The sequence below is a fragment of the Lampris incognitus genome, chromosome 1 (genome assembly GCF_029633865.1).
Source record: "Lampris incognitus isolate fLamInc1 chromosome 1, fLamInc1.hap2, whole genome shotgun sequence".
Classification (NCBI taxonomy): domain Eukaryota; kingdom Metazoa; phylum Chordata; class Actinopteri; order Lampriformes; family Lampridae; genus Lampris; species Lampris incognitus.
This window is the reverse complement of record NC_079211.1, coordinates 131,712,635-131,740,589: the sequence shown is the minus strand read 5'-3', so window position 1 is coordinate 131,740,589 and position 27,955 is coordinate 131,712,635. Positions and strand designations below refer to the sequence as shown.

Sequence of the window (27,955 nt, the reverse complement as noted above, 5' to 3'; positions counted from 1 at the left end):
CTAAATCAGTGTGAGTGAGAAGTGCTGTTTCCAAAACAAAGGTCGAATTTTCTCGCCGTCCTCTTGACAAATCTTACCTTCCCACGTTTTTTCATATTAGCTGTGTATTCATTGGACTTGAGTTTAGAGTAATAGTCTGAGAATTTGTTGAAAAGGATGGATATGGGCAGGCCATTGAGGATGATCCCAAACGAGATGCATATGAAAGCGAAGAGACGACCTAGTATCGTCTCTGGGTAGACGTCTCCGTAGCCCACCGTGGAGATGCTGACCTGAGGGGAGCAAGGAGAACGTGAGTCATTTTCAGTGGAAATCTCCTTTAATATTCCTCACTTTTACCATGCAACTCAATCCTGTCTTTGCCTCAGGGGTATTTCAGCTCCTCTTGATAAACTGCCATTAACTCTGTTTGATGCAACTACCCTAGTGTTCCAACAGTGTTCTCACGTCCTCTCACAAGTGTGTAAACACACACACACACACACACACACACACACACACACACACACACACACACACACACACACACACACACACACACACACACACACACACACTCACAGGTCGCACTGGTTAACACCATCTTCCCCCTATTCATCTAAATGAGTTGCATCAAAATGTTGGTATGGTTGCTAGAAATACTTGTTTTAGCAGTGAATACATCCTTATCTCCATCTTACTTACTCCCCTTTATTCCCGATGGGACATAAGGCATCTCATTTCTAAAGGAATATTTAATTTGTGAGTCCGGAGAAACCAATAACAGCTTTCATTGTATGAACCTGTCTTTAAGTTCGCACTACAGGTTACCTGATAGTTTTACTTCATAGCAAACAGAGGCAAACTCCATACGGAGAGCTAAGTCCCTGGCAGAAGAAGAATCATCCAGGTGAGAAGTGGTTGATTTTAACCACAGGACTGATTTACTAGTTGTGCAAGAAGCAAAAAAAAAAAGTATTCAAAAATATTGGAAAAAAATTGAAAGGTGACAGGTATATCTTAAGGCGGAAGAGAAGGAAAGTTATATACCACCCAATTCAAAGTCTAAGTCAGATCAGAAAAGGGCAACACTTCCACAGAAACCCAAAAGCCCTTTGTAACTCTCTCGTACATGCCCGCTTGATCTCAAATATATGCATCATCATCATCATCATCATCATTATCATCATCATCATCTGCGATCACTCGTGGTCGAGTATGATTGTTCTGTTGGTGAAGTGGATTATTTGTGGGTCTTCATAGAGGCCGATCCTGGATCCACAGTGCGTTGCATTGTAGGCAGTTGTGTGTCACAGATGTGGTAGTCGTAGGTGGAGGAGTAGTTTTGGTGGTGGAGCTCTCCTTGCTGCACTGCCTTTTTGCTTCCATGGCATAATGGAGGTCCTTCTTCTGTTGCACTGTGCCTTCATAGATCATCCTTCTCCAAAGGTTCCTGTCACAGGCCATCGCTTCCTAGTTGCTGAGGTTGAAGTGGAATTTCCTCAGGTGGAATATGAACTTGTCCCCCTTAAGTGCACTTCCCCTCGCTAAGTTGGCCATAGAGGGTCGGTTTCGGGAAACGGCAGTTTGGCATACGGATTACATGGCCTGTCCATCACAGCTGGTGTCGTGTGATAGTTGTGGAGATATACACTCACCAGCCACTTTATTAGGCACACCTGTCCAACTGCTCGTTAACGCAAATTTCTAATCAGCCAATCACATGGCAGCAACTCAATGCATTTAGGCATGTAGACATGGTCAAGACGATCTGCTGCAGTTCAAACCGAGCATCAGAATGGGGAAGAAAGGTGATTTAAGTGACTTTGAACGTGGCATGGTTGTTGGTGCCAGACGGGCTGGTCTGAGTATTTCAGAAACTGCTGATCTACTGGGATTTTCACGCACAACCATCTCTAGGGTTTACAGAGAATGGTCCGAAAAAGAGAAAATATCCAGTGAGCGGCAGTTCTGTGGGCGAAAATGCCTTGTTGATGCCAGAGGTCAGAGGAGAATGGCCAGACTGGTTCGAGCTGATAGAAAGGCAACAGTAACTCAAATAACCACTCATTACAACCGAGGTATGCAGAAGAGCATCTCTGAACGCACAACACGTCGAACCTTGAGGCAGATGGGCTACAGCAGCAGAAGACCACACCGGGTGCCACTCCTGTCAGCTAAGAACAGGAAACTGAGGCTACAATTCGCACAGGCTCACCAAAATTGGACAATAGAAGATTGGAAAAACGTTGCCTGGTCTGATGAGTCTCGATTTCTGCTGCGACATTCGGATGGTAGGGTCAGAATTTTGGCGTCAACAACATGAAAGCATGGATCCATCCTGCCTTGTATCAACGGTTCAGGCTGGTGGTGTAATGGTGTGGGGGATATTTTCTTGGCACACTTTGGGCCCCTTAGTACCAATTGAGCATCGTGTCAACGCCACAGCCTACCTGAGTATTGTTGCTGACCATGTCCATCCCTTTATGACCACAGTGTTCCCATCTTCTGATGGCTACTTCCAGCAGGATAACGCGCCATGTCATAAAGCTCGAATCATCTCAGACTGGTTTCTTGAACATGACAATGAGTTCACTGTGCTCAAATGGCCTCCACAGTCACCAGATCTCAATCCAATAGAGCACCTTTGGGGTGTGGTGGACCAGGAGATTCGCGTCATGGATGTGCAGCCGACAAATCTGCAGCAACTGCGTGTTGCTATCATGTCAATATGGACCAAACTCTCTGAGGAATGTTTCCAGTACCTTGTTGAATCTATGCCACGAAGGATTAAGGCAGTTCTGAAGGCAAAAGGGGGTCCAACCCGGTACTAGCAAGGTGTACCTAATAAAGTGGCCGGTGAGTGTATATTAGCATTAACATAACTACTGCAAAACTGCGAACAGTTGCAAGCATATATGATTTATTTTAGCCAACCAGTACATGTGGCTACTCACAGATAAGGTGTGAACACACCTTAAAGTTCAGGTGTGATCAATCTTTCCATTAGAATATTCCATTAGAAGTCTAACTATAACTTTAATCATAATCACTCATCTTTAATTATTAATCTAATCGTTACCACAATCGTTGGAAGTTAAAATCCCTCATAGCCTCAAAAGACTTGGTGACTACTTTTCTATCAACACATTTGATTATCTCAGCGCTGTAACTTAAACAGCCATTCTGAGATTTCAATCTAGTGTAATGGCTGCATAAACAGCCAGGTATTGTTTGCTTTGAATTATCTATTGAATCAACCTTGTTTAGTATCAAGATAGGCTGTATTACATGTCCAGGCCATTAGCATCATAGTCTACTCTAGGTCATACACAGGGGCTTTAGGATCTTTCCAGGTCGGCACCAAGGGTTTTTGAGGTCAAGGTTTCTGCAGGACTCTCTTGGCAAGGGATTTTTTTTTATGGGGGGTGGGGTGGGGTGGGGTGGGGGGCTTACACATGGGCCCTCACATAACCAGCGTTTGTTATTTTGACCCTACATTTTCTTTCCTGTTCTGCAAAGTGTATTCTGATGAAGTCTATCCATCCATCCATCCATTATCCAAACCGCTTATCGGGTCGTGGGGATGTTGGAGCCTATCCCAGCAGTCATTGGGCAGCAGGCGGGGAGACACCCTGGACAGGCCACCAGGCCATCACAGAGCTATTTTATTCATATCAAAATATAACCCATCTTTGTATCTTCTTCTTCTTTCGGCTTATTCCCTGATTCTCATACATACAACCCAAAGGCATAAATTAAATAAAAATAATAACAATAATACATAAACATTGCACAGACAGACCTTTTTTTTTTGCCCCCTTTTTCTTCGCAATTGCACATGGCCAATTACCCCACTCTTCCGAACCGTCCCGATCGCTGATCCACCACCTCTGCCAATCCGGGGAGGACTGCAGACTACCACATGCCTCCTCCAATACATGTGGAGTCACCAGCCACTTCTTTTCACCTGACAGTGAGGAGTTTCACCAGGGGGACGTAGCATGCGGGCAGATCACGCTATTCCCCCAGTCCCCCCCCCCCCAAAACAGGCGCACCGACCAACCAGAGGAGGCGCTAGTGCAGCGACCAGGACACATACCCTCATTCAGCTTCCCACCCGCAGACATGGCCAATTCTGTCTGTAGGGACGTCTGACCAAGCCGGAGGTAACACAGGGATTCGAACCAGCAATCCCCATGTGGTAGGCAACGGAATAGACCGCTATGCTACCTTGCCCTGCATAGACATTCTGAAAGTTAAGTTGTACAACTTAACTTTCAGAACTGCGAAGGTCTAAGGACAGGATGTTGTGCCTCACAACCTGTACTGAATGGCGGGTCACTTTCTGTCTCAATGAATTTACCAAGCACCGTTCTGCCAATGAAATTATAGAGCATAGATTTCTGTTGAAGTCCTTACAAAATAATTTGACTTGACTTGAGCTATCTTGAAATAGTCAAGTCAAGTCAATTTTATTTGTATAGCCCAATATCACAAATTGCAAATTTGCATCAAGGGGCTTTACAGCAACACAACATCCTGTCCTTAGACCCCCCCCCTCGCATTGGATAAGGAACAGCTCCCTAAAAAAAAAAAAACTTTAACAGGGAGAAAAAAATAGGAAGAAACCTCAGGGAGAACAACAGAGGAGGGATCTCTCTCCCAAGATGGACATCATGCAATGGATTTTGTGTTTACACAATTTACAGAGTAGAATATTGAAAGAGGATAACAGAATTAGGATGGAATTAAAACATTTATGATGAATGTGATGAGCAGGGTGCCGAATAAACATTAGTTGAGTAAAAGTGGGTTTTAATTCATTTGTTTTGCATGCCTCTGAGCCAAAGCATACACTGAGGATTTGAGATTGTATGGGCATGAATATGTCTGTACAATCTCCCGTATTAGATTTATGAGGACACGCGGACACACATTTGTCCCTTATATACTTATTGTAAGCGGTCAGTATCCACTAAATGTCTAACTTTGGTAATGTTACTGTCATGCTCTAAAAAACATAGTGAGGAGAACCATGTCTATTACCAAAAAACAAAACAAAACATTATTTATTAAGCTCAACCCGAAAGTCAAGATGAGTGCCTTTCTCTACCCATTCAGTAACAAAGGGCTGGCATATTTGTAAGGATATCTGGTTCTGAGAGCGGGGGGGGGGGCAGGATGAGAGGTGGCATAGCCAGAAATGGAGATGACCACTTTTGTTTGTTGGTTGGTTGGTTTTTGGTTTGTTGATTGTTGTTGTTGTTGTTTTCCAACTATTCTTATAGATTAATGTACTGCAGGGGTAGCTAACCATGTGCCATGGAGAGCCATGTGTATGCAGGTTTTCATTCCAGATGGACTCCACACCAGGAGATTTCACTGATTAGCAACCCTTCAACCAAAGAGGAAGAACGTATCAGTGAAACCACCTGGTGTGGAGTCGGGTTGGAATGAAAACCTGTATACACATGGCTCTCCATGGCACATGGTTAGCCACCGCTAATCTGCTGTTATGGCATCAAGGACTTGAAGAACCATTCTTGGATAAAGTGTTGAACTAACTGAAACAACAAGGCTCTTAGCACATGAATAGATTACCAACCTCTGTGACTTAAGTCTGTAATTGATGTACTTGGGTTGAATGACAGCGTTTCATTAATGCATTTGCTTAACAGGTAAATTATAATTTACAACTTACCATGAGGCACATTACAGAAGAAAAATAAAGATGTATATGTTTTTGGCTAATTCAACAGCTCCGAGCTCTTTGTGTTAGCCTTCCTCTCCTTCTCTTATATATATATTATTATTTTTTTGCCTTTTTAACATTTTTACCTTCTTTTTTTTGTTGCTTATCTAAGCCTTTTTTTAGTTGCATGGGTATAAGAAATTGATCAAAATCTTGTTTCTTATTTTTGTATCTGCAATTCTCTTATTTGAAACTCTACACATATAAAACCAATTTATCCATCCATTACCCGAACCACTTATCCTGCTCTCAGGGATGCTGGAACCTATCCCAGCAGTCATTGGGCAGCGAGACACCCTGGACAGGCTGCCAGGCTATCACACAGGGCCGACATACACACACACAGGGAGAATATACAAACTCCACACAGAAGACAACCCGGGACAACCCCTAAGGTTGGACTACCCCGGGGCTCGAACCCAGAACCTTCTTGCTGGGAGGTGACCGCACAAACCACTGTGCCACCATTTTGCCTAAAACTCATTTAGTCCAAGATTATGCATATTAGGTTCTTAAAGGTTGATTTAAGAGAGAATAAGTTAAAGTTTCAATGAACAAATGTCATGAGATAGTGTCTCTTTTAAAATTCAACCTATACACATACACTGTATTGTCTAAATTAGAAGAATAACTTCTGTTTCAGTGGTATAAAAAGGTCAGTTAACAAATATCAAAGAAAGATGATATAAATATCACACAGGCTACTATATACTTAGTAAAAGGATTTTATGACTGAACTGTTTGAAAGCACGATAGATAGATAGATAGATAGATAGATAGATAGATAGATAGATAGATAGATAGATAGATAGATAGATAGATAGATAGATGGATAGATACAATCCCAAAGCCAAACAGGTTTACTGATTTACTTACAGCTGCCCACCACCATGCATGAGGGATGCTGGTGAAGTTGGTTTGCGGCATGTCATGTTCCACAGTGTAAACCATTGCAGAGAAGCTGAAGATGCCCATGGCGATGAAGAGGAAGAGGCAGCCCACTTGCTGGTAACACTGACGCAGGGTGAAGCCAAAAGCCCGCAGACCTGTTGAATGGCGCGCCAGCTTCAAGATACGAAAGATGCGCATCAGTCTCATGATTCGCAGCACTTGCCCGAGCTTGCCCACCTGTCCCACAGCTTGCATATCTGCCTCGTGCTTCATGTAGTTCTCCTCATTATCAAAGAACTCCACAATGAGCTGCACATACTGGGGTAAAATAGCAATCAGGTCCACTGTGTTGAGCATACTCTGGCTGAAGGATTTGAGATCAGGTGTGGACACCAGGCGTAACAGATATTCCACAGTAAAGAAAGCGATGCACGTGGACTCCACATACTCACAGTAGGTCTTCCCACTGAGTTGACCTGCAGCTGTTTTGTACTGCATCTCCTGCACTGTGTTTAGAGTCATGGCCACCAGGGAGATCAGGACAAACAGACTGGAGGCCACTGCCATCAGCTTGGCCAGGATTGAGGAGAAGGGCTTCTCCATCAGGTTCCAGATGACCCGGCGCCTCTTGCCCATAAACATGCCCTGGAAGAGCTCCTCATTCTCCTCGATCTCCACCTCAGCCTCCAGCTCCCTCTGGATCTTCAGCTGCTCATTCAGCTCGTCCTGCCTCTCCTCAAAAGAGATGCGGCAGCAGCGGTTGGTGTTCTTGATTCTCACCCCCCAGTAGTTGATCTCCTCCAGGAAGTTGCGGGGACACAGCTCGTCCTTGATCCATAGTACTCCAGTCCGATAGAAGTTGAAGATGCTGTGGAAGACATCTGGGTCCCTGTCGAAAAAGTACTCATTGTTTGTCACTGTGTAGTCATCACACAAGTCCAATTTCATGTTGTGGTCCGTGTAGGTGGCAAGTCTCCCTATTCTGGTCTTAGGGTACTTGGCAGCCATCCTGTAGGCAATCTGATAGGGCTTTCCCCCTACATTTATATTGATCATGTAGTTTTTCTTGGAAGGTGAAACCTGCTTGGCAGGGGTGGGTATTGCAATCTCATCTTCTTCGTCATCCTCATCAAAGATGTCGTAGATGTCCCTGCTCAGCTCCTGCATAGAGTTCCATGTTTTAACACAGCTTTCCTTGGCGAATGGAAGGATGCTCTCCTCTGAGGGTCTTCTGTTAGTATCTGACCCAGCAACTTTGTAGTTGGGGAATAGGCTCTGCCTCCTATTCAAAAGGTTGAGCATCTTGCTGGTGCTCCCCATGTTAGCACCCAAGGCTACACAGCAGAAAGCATGTTCAGATCTGACAGCATTACTGCAGTCTAATACCCCCTTTGCTTAAGCATGGAGGACATGAGCAGGATGCCTCATGGCCCCATTAATGTTGCTGACTGAGAGGATCCGTGCTTACAGGACATCTAAATACCATTATCCCTTGCCAAGCTCTCTAGCTGATGTGACGTCTCAATGAATGTGCCTCATGTGCTCGACTTCTTTATTTAAATCTTTGAGATAGTACAAGGCATTTACTTGCAGCACACATCTCATTCTCACCAAAATATGTAACAGCTTATTTCAGGTGTTTTAGAGACCCACACAACAGTTGATATTTTTATCCTCACGTGCATCTATAAATGCTTAGGCACTGTGCCTGTAGTCATTAATCTACGGGCAATCCCTATAAATTATTCTAAGAAAGTCATATTGGGGGGTAGTGATTGCAAAACAACATCAACTACAAAATAATGGTACATATGTTGTTTTGTTTTTTTGTTCTTTGAGCAAACTGAGAAAAGTGAAAATCATTTTTGTTTGGGTTATCTGAAAATATGGTGTAACTTTTGTTTCAATGGCAAACAATTCTGATGATGAGTTCCTCACCTTATATGTTTGGAAGGAACTGACATCCCAAATGGTAAAGGAGAACAAAGAGGTGGTGAATACATAAAAGAGGATAAAGGTTTTAAGTATTAGCCTACTTCCTATTTGGGGGGGGGGGGCAGGTGCAGGAGAGTTTTGTAGATGTGTGACTGAAGGCCACCAGCATTAAAACCAGATAGATGGTTCAGTTTTAAACTTATCATTTCTTACATGCTGTGTAACCAGTATCTTCACTTAAAAACTGCAGTGCTTTAAAAAGGTGGGACTTCCATTTGAAACAACTCAGCTATCTGACATCGTTTTGCTTTGCATTGGAATCCTCTTATAGGATATCTGATTAATGACATGGTGATTAAAAGGGTTGCCTGGCCAGAACTGGCACTCTGCAAGGCCATTGGTTCACGACTTTAACCTTTATTCACCCCTGGCTGTGCCAGCCAGAGTTGACTGGTTAAAACTGTTAAGGATTTAGCTGGGTCAAGTGGTGGCATTTAAAGAGAGCCACTAGACATAAGGAAGTGGTTTTAGAGTAGACTTGCATGAAAACAATGTGCAAACTTGGGTTTGTGTGCACAGCAAATACACACACCAAATAGGAGAGTTCAAAATTAAAGATGGAACTCGAAATTTTATATTATCCATCCATCTAGCCATTATCCAAACCGCTTATCCTGTTCTCAGGGTTGCGGGGATGCTGGAGCTTATCCCTGCTGTGATTTTATAACATATATTTTATATTTATTTTAATTTTATATAATGAAGTAATATTTTATTTTCTCTAAAGCTTTTTTGAAGTAAAATTTCATCCTCCTGGGGTTTACTTTTGTGATTTTATTTGGTTTATTTGTGTAAGGACAGAATCAACCCAATAAATGTGTTTTGTGTCAAATGACTCTCCACTTGCAGTCCGTGCCAATTCAAGTCAGTTTTATTTGTATTACTTTATTTTTTTGCTGCCTTTTTTTTCCTAAAAGGCAAACAACAGAATAGAAAAACAGCAGGTGTGTGATATATATGGATCGAAGTGGGTATCTGTGAATGAAATGTTACATTTACTTTGAGGCTTGGCACTTCTGACAAGTTTCCAAATCTAAGTGCATCCATTCAAAGAATTTTTTATCAGTGCAAGTATACATAGAGTATACCATAGTGTATACCACGAAGGAAGAACAGCATTGGGGCCTTTTTGGTATTGAACTTGGCTAATGTGTATTTCATGCACTATCAACATTGTGCATTTAAATCCCAGTAATGACTTTCAACTCCTCTGCCCCCAAACCTAAAATCCTTATTTCTGGTCATTCACTTCTTTGCTGCATTTTCCCCCCATGAAGCAGTAATGTCTTAGGATAGTCTAACATTACAGTGTATGTCTCCAAGTATACTTGGCATTTGACTGGGATTAATGTTATCTGCTCCCAGTGTCTCTTATTTCCTGTCAGTGACCATTGTTTGCAAGATTTACAGGGCAAATTTAGTAAAGTCCCTTCAAAGCTGCTTAGTAAAATAAGAATGTGGGTTATAATCATCATCCACAGACAATTATGTGGATGCAATGTAAGTCACAAGGAATGCTGGACATCTGGCAGGAATCCTCCCTTCTGCATACATTTTCTACTATTTACAACTGCAAAACCCAAACACACTGTTCCTCACACAAAATGACCTTAACTAATGTGTTCATAAGCATTATGGTATAGTCAAAATAATATGACAGTGGACATCTTGGTGACTTGGGAAAGCCCCAAAGGAAATAAGTGACAGAGGGAGGGAGTGAGCACGCAAGGCAGAATCAGAAAGCATAAGAGAGCAAGAGAAACAGGAAGAAATATCTGTATCATACGATTTTCTCTGTGAGAAGGATAATTTGAGAGTCCCTTTTTTTGTCGATATTTAATTCAACCCGTAAATTTCTGCCCTGTGATGGTCTGCCAGCCTGTCCAGGGGGTCTCCCTGCCTGCTGTCCAATGACTGCTAGAATAGGCTCCAGCATCGCCACGACCCTGAGAGCAGGATAAGCGGTTTGGATAATGGATGGAATGGAAATACATAAAACCCAAAAGGATCTTCACAAAGAGTTGGTTAAATATCTTGAGCATTAAGATATCACACATAGTACATTTTCTATATGCGAGTATGTGTGTGTGTTAAGTAAATAAGCAACCAAACAAGTAAACTAACCACAGAGTTTGAGTTCATGCGCAAGCATCCCCATTAGCTCTATGCTATCTATAATTCTACAACTGCAATTAATGTTTTTTTCAAACATGTTCCCTTTTATTCTAATTTGGCCTGTCAAATTCACTGTTGCCCTGTGATGGACTGGGTGTTTCCCCACCTGCCACCCAATGACTGCTGGGATAGGCTCCAGCATCTTGCGACCCTAATAAGGATAAGCGGCTTGGATAATAGATGGATGGAAATTCGCTGTTCATCTATCACCTGCCATGCACGACCCCTATGGTGAGTGGAGAGGATGTAGACTGACACGTGTCCTCCAACACACGTGGAGTGACCGAATGCTTCCTTTTGCCTGCCAGCTGCAAGTTTCAGTGGAAGAAGGTAACGGATGTGGAAGCTCACACTCTTTCTCCAACATCTACCTGTAGCCATACAGGCACCTTACCACCCGCAGGAGCCACTAATTGCAATGGCAGGAGGCATAACCCCTACTGGCTCCCCACCCAGGAACACAAGTTATCAGAACTTAGTATGAAGTTAATTTATGTAGTTGTGTTTGAGATATCCTTCTAGTTATATGTGCTAGTGGGGCACCTGAGTAATTATGTCATACTACTCTCTTCTTATTGTTATGACTGCAGGCAAATGTCTACGTATGTCTAATGTAGTAGGGCCCGGTCGAGCAAAAACCATCACCACACACACACACACACACACACACACACACACACACACACACACACACTTGCTTGCTGGTTGTCCATCGTGCCCGATGATGACCATCTTCTTCTATTTGTGGGTCCTTTGGTGGCTGATTAGTCCGATCCTGGATGCACAGTTGCGGTTGCAGACCGGGCATGTAAAAGTGGTGCTGGAGGGGGTAGTGGTAGCTTTGCGAGCATGCCTCTTTGCACGCTTTGCTACACGGTGTTGTGTGCGCTGGTTTTCCATGTACTTCACTCCCTCTGAGATGTGAGAGCGCCAGGTTGTGCGGCAGAAAGCAAGTTCCTCCAAAGAAGAGGGGTTGATCTGACATCTTTTTAGTGTGGTCTTCATTTGGTCTTTGAACCGCTTCTTCTGCCCACCAGCAGTGCGTTGACCAAGGCGTAGTTGGCCGTAGAGGACTTTTCGTGGGAGTCGTTCGCTGGGCATGCGAATAACATGCCCAAGCCACCTGAGTTGATGGTGTTTTAGGGTAGACTCCACGCTGCAGCTGCCTGCCCGCTCCAACACCTCTGTGTGTGGCACCCTGTCCTCCCAAGTAATGCCAAGGATCCTCTGGAGACATTTTACATGGAAGGCCTCCAGGCTTCTGAGATGGTGGCTGTAGATGGTCCATGCCTCACATCCATAGAGTAGTGTGGAGATGCACACTGCTCTGTAAACAAGCACTTTAGTGTGGAGATTGAGGTTGCTGTTTTGGAAAACCCTTCTCCTTAGACGGCCAAAAGATGTTGAGGCTTGTTTGAGGCGGTGCTGAATCTCATCGTCTATTTTGCAGGTGTCGGATAGCATACTTCCCAGATATTTGAAGGCAGGAACAGTGGCCAGTTGTTGCCCTTCTGCTGTGAAGGTTGTTGGGTGGTTTGGGAGGCCGGCAGTCAACTGACAGATTACCTCTGTCTTTTGGGTGTTAATAATCAGTCCCATTCTCCTGTATGCAGTTACAACTGCCGACAGAGTGTTTTGTAGAGCTTCTGGTGTGTGAGCTACCAGGGCACAATCGTCGGCATACTGTAGCTCAATAATGGTCTCAGAGGTCAACTTGGTGGTTGCCTGAAACCTCCTGATGTTAAATAGGTTACCATCAAGCCTGAAGTCAATGGTGACTCCAGCCTGCTTCTCCAGCCTCCTTCGTAGCAGTGTTGTAACAGAGACTAAGAAGATATTGAACAGGACTGGGGCTAGCACACAGCCTTGTCTGACTCCAGTCTGCACACCAAAGGGCTCAGAACTGCGGTTCCCCACTACCACTCGGGCCATCATTCCTGAGTGAAACTGTCCAAGAATGGTAAGAAACTTGGGTGGACATCCAAATTTTTTCAGGACTTGCCACAGCAGGGCCCGGTTAACTGTATCAAATGCCTTTGAGAGGTCTATGAATGCTATGTATAAATCCTTGTGCTGTTCTCTGCATTTCTCCTGGAGCTGGCGTGTCACAAAGATCATGTCAATGGTCCCTCTATCCTTTCGGAAGCCGCATTGTGACTCTGGTATGACCTGTTCAGCTATTGCGAGTGTTAGTCTGCGGAGCATGATCTTGGCTAGAACCTTTCCAGCAATGGCCAGCAGTGAAATACCCCTACTGTTGGAGCAGATGGATTTGTCTCCTTTGTTTTTATAAATGGCCACAATGTTGGCATCTTTCCACTGTTGGGGGACACACTCGCGACTCCACACCTCAAGGATATAGAGATACAGTGTCCTCGTACAGAGGTAGCCTCCTTCTTTGAGGATTTCAGCTGGAATATTATCAGGTCCAGGGGTTTTGTTGTTTTTTAGGGTCTTGACTGCATGTAGGATTTCTTTAAAAGATGGTGGGAGGTCTAGGTCTTGCAAGGTAGGCTGTTCAGGGAGTTCTGCCAGTACAGTTGAGTCCACTGGGGTGGGCTGGTTGAGCAGGGTGTTAAAATGCTCGGCCCACCGCTCCACTAACAGGGCCTGATCCTTGATGAGAGTTGTTCCATCAGCAGACCTAACGGGTGTCAGGGAGCAGTTTCTGGGGCCATAGATGGCCTTAACTGCATCATAGAAACCATGCATGTCGTTCCTGTCTGCATGAGCCTGGATTTCGTTGGCTTTCAAAATCCACCACTCATTTTGCAGTTTCCGCAGAGTTGCTTGGGCCTCAGAGCGGAGGTCTTGCCATTTTTTCTTGAGAGGTTGGGATAGTGGGTTGCTGAGGACAGCTCTGTGTGCCTTATGCATGTTGTCCAGGAGGGTGGAGATCATTCCAGCATTGTCATCAAACCAGTCCTGATGTTTCTTGGTTTTGAAGCCAATGGATTGGGCTGCATTGTCAAAGAGGGTGGTGCTCAGAGAGGTCCACTTTTCATCCATCCCAGACTCTGAGTTGATCAGCTGTTCAGTGTCAACTAAGTTGTCGGCTAGAGAACGGCGGAAGGTGTTTTGGGTGTCGCTGTTGGATAGTCTGGCGCAGTGGAGTGGTTTCTTTTTTGGCCCAGATTGGCGTCTCAAGGGTCGGACATGTACTCTGACTTTTGTCAGGATCATACGGTGGTCTGTCCAGCAGTCTGCTCCTCGCATAGCTCTTGTAAGGAGCACGTCTTTAAGATCAACCCGCCTCACGATAGCATAATCAAGCAGGTGCCAGTGTTTGGATCTGGGATGCATCCAGGATGCCTTGTATTTATTCTTTTGTTGGAAAATGGTGTTTGTGATGGTGAGGTCATGTTCCAAGCACAGACTAAGAAGTCTTATGTCATTGGGGTTGACTTTTCCAATGCCGTGGGCGCCAAACACTCCATTCCAATTTTGCATATTCTTCCCAACTCGGGCATTAAAATCACCAAGCAAAATGACTTTGTCGCTCCTTGGGATGTTGATGAGTACATCATCGAGTGCCTGGTAGAAGCGATCTTTCTCTTCATCATGAGATGGTAAAGTTGGAGCATAGGCACTTATCAAGGTGATGTATCGACATTTTGCAAGGGGTATACGGAGAGTCATAAGCCGCTCATTAATGCCCACTGGTGTTTCTTCGAGTTTGGGTAAGAGACTGTTCTTAATTGCAAAACCAACTCCATGGATGTGTTGACCTCCTAGGGGGTATCCTTTCCAAAAGAAGGTATAGCCCTCTCCTACTTCATTGAGCGAGCCCTCTTCAAGGAGCCTGGTCTCACTGAGTGCCGCCACATCCACACAATAGCGCCTCAGCTCGCTAGCAATAAGTGCTGTTCTGCGTTGAGGTCTGTCCGTACCATGGCTGACGTCCAGGAGTGTTCTTATGTTCCATGCTGCAAATCTTAGTGGTATAATGTTTGTTTTTCGACCGCATAGTGGAATGGCCCGGCAGGTGCGGTTTCCTGCCCAGGCGCAGTGTTGAGTGGGCAATTTTTGGGCCACCTTTTCTAGGCCGTTCCCTGAAAGGGGTGAGCAGTGCGGTCCCTAAATAGGGCTGCTCAGACGCACAGGGGTCTGCCGGAAACAGCTGCCACTCAATCCCAGCTGCTAACGACCGTTGCCCTGTGCCGCTGGCGTGCAGAGTTCCAACTAAGAGCTCCCAGCTCATTCAGACCTGCTCCCGTCATTGGATACTCCATCGCCGCCAGACTTTGTGAGGTCGGGGACTCAGATAGCAGAAGATACCTGCGCAGAGATGGTTTTTAAAGTGGCATGGGGGGTGCGCTTCTCCCAACGCCACATGACTTGATTGTAGAGGAGAGGGTTCCGATGGCAAGGGGGATCCCTAGATGACCGGCACCTCCACACAACTGCAGGGGGCTGCCGGAAATCCGGTTTTTCGGGAACCGCCTCGAAGCGTGCCGCCACAGCTTGCTTTTCTGTTGGGGTAAGCTCCCTTAGCCTTATGTCTTCCAGACTCACCCACAAGGCAGCGGGGCAGTGGTTGATAGGTGCCAGGACGTGTCCACCAGGGTGGGCCTGCACACCATATCTCTGGGGCCCACTGCTGCTCCGAGATCCCCTGCCAAGTTAGCCTGGGGCCGCAAGACCCCAGTTACCATGTGTGGCCACAGGGAGGCCTGGCAGGAGTCTTGGTGAAGGAGAGGCTATGTACTGGCAAGGGAAGGCTTACACGCTAGGATGCTTCCCTATTCGCCACAAAGGCTAGCCAGCGGCAGCAAGCTAAGGGCAGGAGGGACACAAGCGGGTTGGAAGAACACATGCACCTTCCCTCCAACTTCACGCTGCTGCACTAGACGCATCACAACACCCTGTGTGTACCTACACACACACACACACACACACACACACACACACACACACACACACACACACACACACACACACACACACACACACACACAGATATCTGCACGAAAAATGCCCTGTTGTGTTGGTGTGGTGTTGTTGCTGCTGTTTGCTTTCAGTATGCTTTTAGCCTGTAACGTTAGCACAACCGAAATGAAATGAAATCAAGTAAAATAGCTGAAAACACATCACACTGTCCATGTAAAGCCACATCAACAAACATTATACACAAATATAAAACAAATGAAGGACAATTACCGTGTGCGCCTCTTGAACCACGTGTAGAATAAGGTTGTTTTGGGGGCTGTATATGGAGATGTCTTTCCTCTGCATCTATGTTGGTTCTGACCCATAATGCAACGGCTATGCTCTTAACGAAACTCTGGTCATGTCACCCGTTACACTAAACCTTGCATAAAGGGCACATTTTTTAACTAAACATTTTTTACCGTGTTATATTTCAAATACATTTTTATCAATGTTACCCCTTTTAACCACTTATTTATTACATTTTAATCGTTAATGTTTTTTGTTTTTGTTTTTTACGGCTGAATGAACTTAATATAACTATCTCTGAGACAGTTACACTCCCGCCAAATTACTGATTTATGATAACCTTTATGAAAATATTGAATAAATCAAGTAATTTCCAGAACCAAATAGCCAAATAATAACCAACCATAGAGCACAAGACTATGACAAAGAAGTTATGTGCCGAGAATGTGGTAGCAACAGACACATATCTGCACTACATCCAGGTCCAGCACCATGGGCTTCAGGAGTATCTGCAGCTACAGAAAAGCAAGGCGAGGAGGAAGATCCACATGAGACTCCTCCTGCCATAACATCAAAGTGCACAGAGATCTGTGGGAGAAATGCCAGTGCCAAATCGTGCTGCAGAATATGTCTAGTGAAAGTCTACCCTGCAGATCATCCAGAAAAGGCTATTCAGACGACCAGAGCAATCGGTCACTAGCACGCTCTGAATTTTTCGAGCTGTTCAACCTCAGCGAAAAGGCGACTCCCTACACATTAAAGACCTGCTCTGGCGTTACAGAAACTCTAGGAAGGAGAGCAGCAAACTTTGTTGTGGAATCCAATGATGGGAAGACCCAGCTCAAATTGCCGACACTTATAGAGCGCGAAATGATTCCAGAAAGCGGAAATCCCCACACCGGAAATAGCCTGTTACTTCCCTCATTTGAACCCCGTAGCAGATAAAATACTGTAACGTGCATGGATAAGTAGACACGTCGGTCCTTGACTAACGGGTCTAACCCTTTAGTCGAGCGGTTAGCGATGTCTCCCGCAGCGCGGGAGATAAGGGTTCGCGTCCCGGCCGCGGCAATTCCTGTGGTAGCCCCCCGATTTCGCTACATTGGTGTCAGAAGTGGGATCGTGAGACCGTAAAGCCATCGGAAGCGTATGCGCCCAGAGGCGTGAAGGAGCTGATTCCCGAAGGAGGGGGGTAGTGTAATGTGCATGGATAAGAAGACACGTTGGTCCTTGGCTAACGGGTCGGACCCTTTAGTCGACTGTCTGTGAATGTTCTCATTCATCCAGATCATGGTTATCCAAAGGAATTGAATCGAGTACAACTGGACATGGTATATATCCGTGAAGACGTTTTGCCTCTCATCCAAGAGGCTTCATCAGTTCGTGCCGTTCTGACTAGACCAAGCTAGTCTGACTGGCTGGTGATGAAACTCAGATATTTATCCTCTTTGGAGTCGTTATCGGAGCTAATGATGTCCATGGCTCTTTGTGTTCCGATGTTTAGCAACGTCCGTCGTTATCACAGGTCTGATATGCGTGGCTCTTTTGTGTTCCGATGTTTAGCAACGCCCGTCGTTGACAGAGGTATTGATGTGCATGGCTCTTTGTGACCCGGTGTTCAGCAGCGACGAGTTAGTGCTCCATTCAGTGGTCATGAGTCGTTGGAGCCGTTAGTGACCGACTGTTGTTCTTGGAGCTAAGCTTCTTGAGTCTCCTGGGTAGAGATGAAAGGATGGCATTGTAAGTGGGAGATAGGTGGTCTCGCAGACCTCCTCCTCTGTTTAGGGATGGTTTTTCCAGTTTCGCATAGATGGCTTCCTTCACCCCTCTTTCAAACCTGTGTACGTTGCTGTCCTCGAAGGTGTGTGTCTTCTCCTTTAGGTGTAGATAAACTGCTGAGTCTTGTCCTGAGGAGTTTTGCCTTCTGTGTTGGGCCATCCGTTTGTGTAGTGGTCGACTGGTTAACATTGTCGCTTGCGGAGTGGGAGACACGGGTTCGCGTCCCGGCTGTGGTGACGGTCTCCCAGACTGCCCCCCGAATTTGTTACATTGGTGTCAGAAGTTGTATGGTGAGACCGCGTGAGGCCATCGGAAGCGCGTACGCCCAGACGTGTGAGGGAGCTGATATGCTGAAGCGCGGGGACCCGCTTCCCGAAGGAGGGGGTTAGTGTAACGTGCATGGATAAGTAGGCACGTTGGTCCTTGACTAACGGGTCTGACCCTTTAGTCGAGCGGTTAGCGATGTCTCCCGCAGCGCGAAAGATACGGGTTCGCATCCCGGCCACGGCAGTTCCTGTGGTTGCCTCCCGAATTCGCTACAATACCATCGCTTAACGAAAATGCTCAGATTCTCATCCTGCTAGGAAGAGACGTCTTACAAGTCCACAAAGTACGACAACAGTACAATGGAGCCCACGACGACCCCTACGCACAGCGTCTTGACCTTGGGTGGGTTATCGTAGGCGATGTTTGTCTGGACAGAGTTCACAAACCACCTAATGTCTGTGTATATGTAAGGTAGTAATGTAAATCCGCCACAGGGTGGCACTGTTACGCTGTATGTTCCCCTGGGAATGCCGCAAATGGCGATGTTTGTCCCTCTTGCAACACCGTACCCCTAATTCTTGTCCCGGGCAAAAGGCTACGTTGATGAAATGTTTTTTGTTTGTCTGCCGGAAGCTGTGAGTATGATGAGGCCAGCGGCCAGCTGATTGATGAGAGGTGAAGTGTAAGCGAGTGCCAGTAAAGTGTCCAGGTCTCAGCCACGATCCCAAGCCTCCGCCTTCTTCCTTTTCCACGCAAACATCATACTACAACAAACACAACGCAGAGTCCCGGGGCGTGTAGGGAGACGACGGCCGAACGCAAAGTGCGGCGCACTTTGCGTTCGGCCGTCGAAGAAGGCGGAGGCTTGGGATCGTGGCTGAGACCTGGACACTTTACTGGCACTCGCTTACACTTCACCTCTCATCAATCAGCTGGCCGCTGGCCTCATCATACTCACAGCTTCCGGCAGACAAACAAAAAACATTTCATCAACGTAGCCTTTTGCCCGGGACAAGAATTAGGGGTACGGTGTTGCAAGAGGGACAAACATCGCCATTTGCGGCATTCCCAGGGGAACATACAGCGTAACAGTGCCACCCTGTGGCGGATTTACATTACTACCTTACATATACAAGACACATACGTTGACGAATGGATGCATATCAATGTTGAGTCCCCGCCCTAACAAAATCCAAGTCAAAGAGACGCTTAATATACAAACATCTTACCATCAAAATATTATGGGGAATACACTCCAAGGCGAGGAGACAGAAAAACTTGGAGCCAAAGTATTCGACAGAACCCCTGACGATGAAAAAACAGCTCTGCCAGTCGAAGATTAACCTTCTTGGATATCATGGACAGAGAAGTTTTCATGGATAATGCAAACAACTGGGTAGTGCCTCTCCCGTTCTGCACACCCCGTCGCCGTCTTCCTAACAACCGGGAGCTAGCCACGAGATGACTCCAATCCCTGCGTCGCACACTGAATAGACGCCCAGACATGAGAGACAACTTTCTGGAGTTCATGAAAAAGGTATTTGAAAACTACCAAGCAGAACCAGCGCCAGAATTAGAGGAACATCAAGAACGGTGGTAACCATATTCTGAGTCTACCATCCCCAAAAACCAAACCAAATCAGGGTGGTATTCGACTCAAGCATCAAACACGACAGTGTGTCCCTGAGTGACGTTCTGCTTAGCGGGCCGGACTTGAACAACGCCCTGCTGTGTGTCCTAACGCGCTTTATGAAAGAGAACATTGCAATCACAGCTGATATTCAGAAAATTTTCTACACGTTCGTCATCTGCAAAGACCATCGTGACTACTTACGGTTCCTTTGGTATAAAGACAACAATTTGGACAAAGGGATTACAGAATTCAGGATGGCAACAGTCCCCTGGCATCAGTGGCCAGTTATGGCCTGAGAAGAGCTGCACAAGAACACCAGGATGAATATGGTGCAGACAGCAAGGAGTTTGTCAAGAGAAGCTTTTACGTCGACCATGGGCTGATGTCAGTTCCTACAAAAAAAGAGGCAATTGATCTTCTAAACAGAACTCAGGAAATGTTGGCAGCATCCAACCTAAGGCTCCACAAAATCAGCTGTAATAATAGCACAGTCATGGAAGCATTTTGTCCAGACGACCTCGCCAAGGATTTAAAAGATCTTGATTTCAGAGTAGATCCATTACCACTCCAACTGAGTCTTGGGCTGATACAGAACCTTCAAAGTAACAGCTGTGATCTTGTCAATCCAGATCTCGATGTTGAAGTTCAGTCCCAAGTTGCCATTTCCAACACCAAAGCTACAGAAGATCAGTTCGGCTCGACATGTTTTGAACGGTTTTCTAGCTGGAAGAGACTACTACAAGTCATAACAAAACTCATCCATGTCACAAGAACATTCTCCAAAACTCGCAAAGATGATGCTGTTGATGCACGGGCAAGCTAAAACAGTTGTCATTCGTTGTGTCTAGGAAGAAGCTTTCAAGGAAGAGTTCAAGTGTTTGAAAAATTGAATTCAGATTCCAAAACAGAGTCCCTGGAGAAAGTTAAGTTCTTTCATTGACAAGGAAGGCCTTCTTAGAATTGGAGGTCACCTTACCTATGCTGATTTACCAAGAGATGAGCGGCATCCACTGATACTTCCAAAGACCCATCACATTGCAACCCTCATAGTGAGACATTACCATGAAGAAGTGGTTCATCAGGGTTGCCACTTAACCAAGGGAGCCATCTGGCCAGCGGGTGTGTGGATAGTAGGAGGCAAACGGCTGGTTTTCAGTGTGATCCACAACTGTGTGACCTGTAAAAAATTAAGAGGAGGGTTACTAGAACAGAAAATGGCAGAATTACCGGCTGACAGACTTACCTCTGAACCTCTTTTTACCCATGTAGGATTAGACATCTTCAGGCCGTGGAGCATTGTCACTCGCCGCGCTCGTGGAGGTAGTGCTGAAAGCAAGCGATGGGCAGTGTTATTCACGTGCATGAGCACAAGAGCTACACACATTGAAGTGTTAGAATCAATGTCCAATTCATGCTTCATACACGCTTTACGACGATCCTTTGCGGTCCGGGGAACTTCCAAACAGCTCTGCTCCGATAGAGGCACAAATTTTGTTGGAGCATGTAAGGAATTAAAGTTCAACACTGATGATCCAGAACTGACAAGCTACCATGACAACCAAGGCTGCACCTGGACTTTCAACCCCCCCCTCCCCCATTCCTCCCACATGGGAGGTTGTTGGGAAAGATTGATAGGAGTTGCACGTCGTATTCTAGATGGAATGTTGGTGCGCTCTGACAGGGGCCGTCTCACGCACGAAGTGTTAACCACATTGATGGCAGAAGTCATGGCCATTTTGAATGCCAGACCACTGATTCCAGTATCAACTGACCCGGAGGTGCCTACTATTTTGACACCTGCAATGATCCTCACTCAGAAGATCAATTCAGTGGCAGCTGCTCCAGGTGACTTCAGTCAAAGAGATCTTCACAAAAATCAATGGAAACAAGTCCAATGTCTATCAGACAGCTTTTGTTAGCGACGGAGACAGGATTACCTGGTGACTCTACAGAAATGCCGAAAGTGGATAGATGACAAGCCAAACATCCAAGTTGATGATATAGTCCTTATGAAAGACAGTCAGGCTAAATGCAATGAGTGGCCTATTGGACTTGTTGTGAAAATCTTACCTGGCAAAGATAACAAAGTTTGTAAGGTGAAGTGAAAATCGTGAGACAAGGAACACCGAAAACTTACCTGAGACCTGTCTCAGAACTGATCTTCCTTCTGTCTAAGGACCCTTAGTTGATGGACATTCTGAGGTAGAACAACATATGGTTTGTAAATGATAACATTGGTTATTGTGCTTTGATAATTGATTTTGGTTAATTAATGCTCAAAACAGTCAATGTAATGATAATGGTAGTGGTATACCAGTATACCAGGCGAAGAGTGTTCCGCCCTGCGTGGTTTGGTAGACGTTTCTAGTGGGACACTTTTCAGGGACGGACCAGCAGATTCTAAACAGCATGGTTACAGTTGAGAGTTGACCCCACTACGAGCCTCAGTTAAATCTGTGTTTTACAAAAAAAAAAAGAAAAAAAGAAAAAAATTACAAAGGAAATAAGAAGTTCTTGAATAAAGCTGAGGAGAAAAGAGACGAAAAGATAAAACATCAATCCTCAACAACAACCAATGCTTCAGCATCATTTCCTTTAGTGCTAACTATCTGTCTAGCAGTACAAAGCTGCCAAAGAGGTGCGAGGTCAGAATATTTGGTAAAATGTCATTTGTTCTGGATAATATCATGGAGTGTATCACAGTAGAAATAGACACGGGGAAATCAAAAAAATATACTAATTAGCTGCATTTATAGAAAACCTGGTTCCTGCATTGGCACCTTTAGAGAAAACTTATCAGAACGTTATATCAACATAAATAACAAGAAAATTGTTTTTATCTGCGAGGATTTCAACATTGACTTGTTAAACCCACAAGATCACAATTCAACTACAGAGCTAATTAATTCCATGTACAGTACCAGCCTACATCCCTCAATCACAAAACCGACCAGAATAATGTAAACTACTAATAAAACACGTTAGCCCCTAGCTAACGGGTCTGACCCTTTAGTCGAGCGGTTAGTGATGTCGCCTTGTGGTGCAGTACACGCCGTATCGAATCCCGCACCGGGCAAGAAAATAACCGGTTACAATAACGCACAGTGCAACCCTAATTGACAACATATTGACCAACGTCATTAACCGCAAAGTAGTAAGTGGAATAATAATAGAGGACACTAGTGACCATCTGCCAGTCTTTGCAATAATCCAGAGCTGTACCATGACCAAGAAAGATATCAAAACCTTCAAAATGACAAGACACATAACACAAGATGCTATCAATTATTTTAAAGAAGACTTAATGAAACAAGAATGGAATAAAGTTTATGTAGAAGATGCAAATGAGGCCTATGAATAATTTCTGTCCATTATAGTAACGCTGTATGAAAAAAAATTGTCCACTAGTAAGGAAAGTAGGTAAACAAACATATGCTGAAAAACCATGGAAAAGTTCTCGGTCCATTCATTTAAAACAATGAACAAAACATGGTTTTGTTCGTTGTTTTAAATGTTTGATATGGCTAGCACGGATAGCACGTTGATTCGGATCGACCGTCTTTTTAACTGAATGCCTTCTTCTATGGTGTTACATGTCATTCAAGAGGTACATTTCAGCAGCAGCGCCACCTCAGGTTAAACGTATTTACTACACATCACATATCCCTCTTTCAAGCAGAACACCTAAATATGTAACCAAAGCAAATAAACCTCAATCATGTAATAATAAACTCAAATAACAATCTAAGTGTAGCCGGGTGGTAAATCTGTTAAATATGTTAAATGATTTTCCACTTAAATTTAGTATAGTTTAACTGTTAATATATGTAATCGTTACACTGTCAAGCCTTGTAAAATGTCATTTGATGTATTTGAATTGTGAAGCAGATTGTGAGTGTATTTTTATAGTTTTGGTTGTCATTGCATGTTTTGACCAGTAAGTGGCAGTGTTGCGGACTTTTATTGTAACTCCGTGCAAGTTATCCAAGTGCATCTTGGGTACTCTTTCTTTTTCTTGTGTGAACCACCTGGAGATTGTGGTGTGACGGTGCTCTGACTCCGTAGTAAGGAGGTGTAAATATCTTGTGAAATATACCTGTAACATTATTCCAAACAATATTATATGTCGGTAATTTGACAAGATGGTTTGATTTAGACGCTACTGGAGTTGATGTTCGGTGATTTTGGGCGCGAGCCGTCGACCACTGTTCGCCATTGCATGCATGACAAGGTAATGTTGGCGTGCATAAAGCCACACCATGCCATTGTATTTGGGTAGTAAGGGAAATGTAAAGGTTTTATACGCATTTTAATTCTGTTTAAAGGTAACTGACAGAGTGAGAAGTTGCGCAATCTTCAGGAAGTTCCACATGTCTTTGTTAAACCCTGTTTAACATACATAGTCCACTGCCGTATTTTGCACCGTATTTTGTATTTATTATTTTCCTTTTAAAATCTTTTCTGTTAAACTTGCCACATCTGTGAACATTTATGAGCTGTTTGCTCGAAAGACACAGGAATTTATGCACTCAGTAAAACGATCTGCATTCGAAGGTTCAAACAATAAAATTAAAGCTACAAGAACCCCGGAAGTAATTGTGTCCTGTGTGGTATCTAATTCCACGGGCTACATAATTATTGTTAAAGCATTTATGTGCTTCATCTTAAAGATGTTTATCCTTAATTTAAAGCCATTAACTTTCCGTTCTCTTATTTTTTTTCTTTTTCACTTGGCCTATTTTACCAATCAACAAAACATCTATGCAATGTTACTTTCAGCTCAGTACAAACATTAAACAAGTATGTGACCTGTAATGTAACAACACGAATGAGGTGTGTGTGTGTTTGTTGTTTAAATTTTTGTTGTTTTTGTCACGTATCAGGAAAGAACCCAAAAGCAGACGGGACAACCAGGTAAGGGAGGAAATCAAGTCTTTATTGAAGTGACCGATCTCAGGGGTAGAGCAGGAGTTGGCTCAGTGGCAGGTAGACAGGCAGGCAGAAGTCCATGAATGGCGACGTTCCAGCGAAGACTGGTCCACAGTGGAGGCTTTTTAAGGGTGATGGCGATCGCTTTGATGTCAAGGGAGAGCGGCGATTGCTTTGATGGCCAGCTGGTGTACCGGGGTGAAGGGGGGGGGTCAGCAGGTGTCAAGGGCGATCGCTTTGATGTCAAGGGCGAGAGGCTGATTGCTTTGATGTCAAGGGAGAGAGGGCGTGACCAGCTGGTGTACCGGGGTGAAGGGGGGGGGTCAGCAGGTGTCAAGGGCGATCGCTTTGATGTCAAGGGCGAGAGACTGTGACAGTACCCCCCCTCCGAAGGGCGCCACCGGGCGACCTACCAGGTCCGTCAGGGTGCGTCCTGTGGAAGTCCCGGATGAGGTTCGCGTCCAGGACAAGGCGACGAGGGACCCAACACCTCTCCTCCGGGCCATATCCCTCCCAGTCCACAAGATACTGCAGGCCGCGACAGCGGCGACGAGAGTCCAGGAGACGACGAACGGTGTAAGCCGGATGATCGTTGATCATACGAGGAGGTGGGGGCGGGGGGGGCGGAGGAACTAGAGGGCTGGTAGAGACAGGTTTGAGGCAGGACACATGGAAGGAAGGGTGAACCCGGAGAGTGCGGGGCAGCTTCAGACGGACCACAGAGGGGTTAATGACTTTGACAATGGGAAAGGGACCAATATACCTGGGGGACAGTTTTTTAGTGTCCGATTTCAAGGGTAGATCCATGGTAGAGAGCCATACCTGGTCACCGGGGGAGTAGTCCGGAGCAGGGGTGCGATGACGATCCGCCAAGCGCTGGTAACGGCCGGAGGCCCTGAGCAGTGCAGCACGGGCTCGCCGCCAGGTCCAACGGCACCGACGGACATGGGCCTGGACAGACGGAACCGGAATGTCTACCTCTTGAGAAGGAAAAAGGGGAGGCTGATAGCCGTAAAGGCATTGAAAAGGGGACAACCCAGTAGCAGACGATGGCAGAGTGTTATGGGCATATTCTACCCAGGGAAGTTGTGAGGACCAAGAGGATGGGTTGGCAGACACCAGACAGCGGAGAACAGTCTCCAATGCCTGGTTGGCCCTCTCGGCCTGGCCGTTGGTCTGAGGGTGGAACCCCAATGAGAGGCTGACGGTGGCACCGATGGCAGAGCAGAAAGCCTTCCAGACAGCAGAAGTGAACTTGGGGCAACGGTCAGACACTATATCACGGGGAAGACCGTGGACCCGGAAAACCTCCCTGACCAGCAGATCCGCAGTCTCTCGGGCCGAAGGCAGTTTAGACAAGGGCAAAAAGTGAACAAATTTACTGAAGCGATCAACAACAGTCAGTACAACGGTGTTACCGTCGGAGGCGGGCAGACCAGAGACGAAATCCAAGGACAGATGCGACCAGGGACAGTGTGGAACAGGCAGGGGGCGCAGCAGACCAGCACTGGCCCAAGTGGAGGGCTTATTCTGGGCACAAACAGGACAGGCAGAAACAAAATACCCAGTATCCTCCGTCATGGAAGGCCACCAGAACTGCCTACAGAGGAAGGCTAGGGTACGGGTTACTCCAGGATGGCAGGTGAGTTTGGAAGAGTGAGCCCACTGCAACACGCTAGATTTAACAGCATCTGGAACAAACAAGCGCCCGGGGGGACCGTTACCTGGGTCAGGCTGAGTCTGTTGTGCTGCCATGACCTCCCTTTCAATGTTCCAGGTGACAGCCGCAGCCGCAACCACACAGGTAGAGGGAACGATGGTGTCAGGTTGGAGCTTGGGCTCAGACTCCTCCCCATGCACACGAGACAGAGCATCGGGCTTGGCATTCCTGGAGCCAGGTCTGTACGTCAAAGAAAATTAAAACGACCAAAAAAGAGCGCCCACCTGGCTTGGCGCGCGGTGAGTCGCTTTGCTGACTGGATGTATTCCAGGTTCTTATGGTCAGTCCACACTATAAAAGGAAGCTCAGACCCCTCCAGAAAATGTCGACATTCCTCCAGTGCCAATTTCACCGCCAGGAGCTCACGATTCCCCACATCATAGTTCCTTTCAGCTGGGGAGAGACGGCGAGACAGGAAGGCACAGGGGTGTGTCTTGCCATCCTCACTGGAGTGCTGAGAAAGGACCGCCCCCACCCCAATCTCAGAGGCGTCCACTTCTACAACGAACTGCTTGGTTGGGTCTGGCTGGATGAGGATAGAAGCTGTGGTGAAGCGGTGCTTGAGGGCTTGGAAAGCTGCCTCTGCTACAGGGGTCCACAGGAACTGTCTGAAGGTGGAGGTAAGAGCGGTTAGTGGGGCCGCAACGTGGCTGTAATTGCGGATGAACCGTCTGTAGAAGTTGGCAAACCAGAGGAACCTCTGAAGCTGCTTACAGCTGGTCGGGCTTGGCCACTCAAGAACCGCTCTGACCTTGGCGGGGTCCATTCTCACCTGCCCATCAGCCACGATGTAGCCCAGGAAGGTGACTGAAGGGGCATGGAATTCGCACTTCTCAGCTTTTACAAAAAGGCGGTTCTCCAGAAGCCGTTGAAGGACTTGGCGGACGTGCATGACATGCTCTGACAGGTCTCTGGAAAAAATCACACATTCATTCATTCATTCCTAGGGACAATTTAGTACAGCCAATTCACCTGACTTATGTCCTTGGACTGTGGGAGGAAACCGGAGCCCCCGGAGAAAACCCACGCAGACACAGGGAGAACATTCAAACTCCACATAGAGGATGACCCGGAATGACCCACCAAGTTTGGACAACCCCGAGTTCGAAACTAGGACCTTCTTGCTGTGAGGCGACCGTGTTAACTACTGCGCCACCGTGCCGCCGAAAACTTCAAATCTCACCTACTGAAAGTCACACGTGGGGTCCCCCAGAGCTCAGTGTTGAGACCATTACTGTTTATTCTCCACATAAACAATATTTGTTAGCCCTACTTTTGTCGGAAGTTTTCTTGTCAGGGACTTGAGCACATAAAGCAAGCTGACTTGTTTCCAAAACATAAAAGTATAATTAAAAATTAAACATATTGTAGCGAATTCAGGGGACAATGCAACCACAGGAACTGCCGCGGCCGTGAAGCGAACCTGTATCGCCCGCACCGTAGGAGACATCGCTAACCGCTGGACTAAAGGGTCAGACCCGCCAGCCAGCGTGTCTACTTTATCTATGTATGTGCATGTTACAGTATCCTCCTCCTTCGGGAAGCGCGTCCACGCGCTTAAGCATATCAGCTCCTTCACGCCTCAGGGCGCATACGCTTCCGATGGCCTTACGGTCGCTCCATCCCACTTCTGACACCAATGCAGCGAATTCGG

At 45.9% G+C, this 27,955-nt stretch overlaps 1 protein-coding gene across 1 annotated transcript; it reads right to left on the bottom strand.

Moving 5' to 3' along the window:
* Nucleotides 1-5: 5 nt before the first annotated feature.
* On the bottom strand, nt 6-7,945 carry kcnv2b (potassium channel, subfamily V, member 2b). The gene is made up of 2 exons (XM_056279739.1): nt 6,611-7,945; nt 6-272 (listed from the first exon to the last, which is right to left on the bottom strand). The coding sequence occupies exons 1-2, from the start codon at nt 7,943-7,945 to the stop codon at nt 6-8; spliced, it is 1,602 nt and encodes a 533-aa protein (XP_056135714.1).
* Between the last annotated feature and the right edge of the window lie 20,010 nt (nt 7,946-27,955).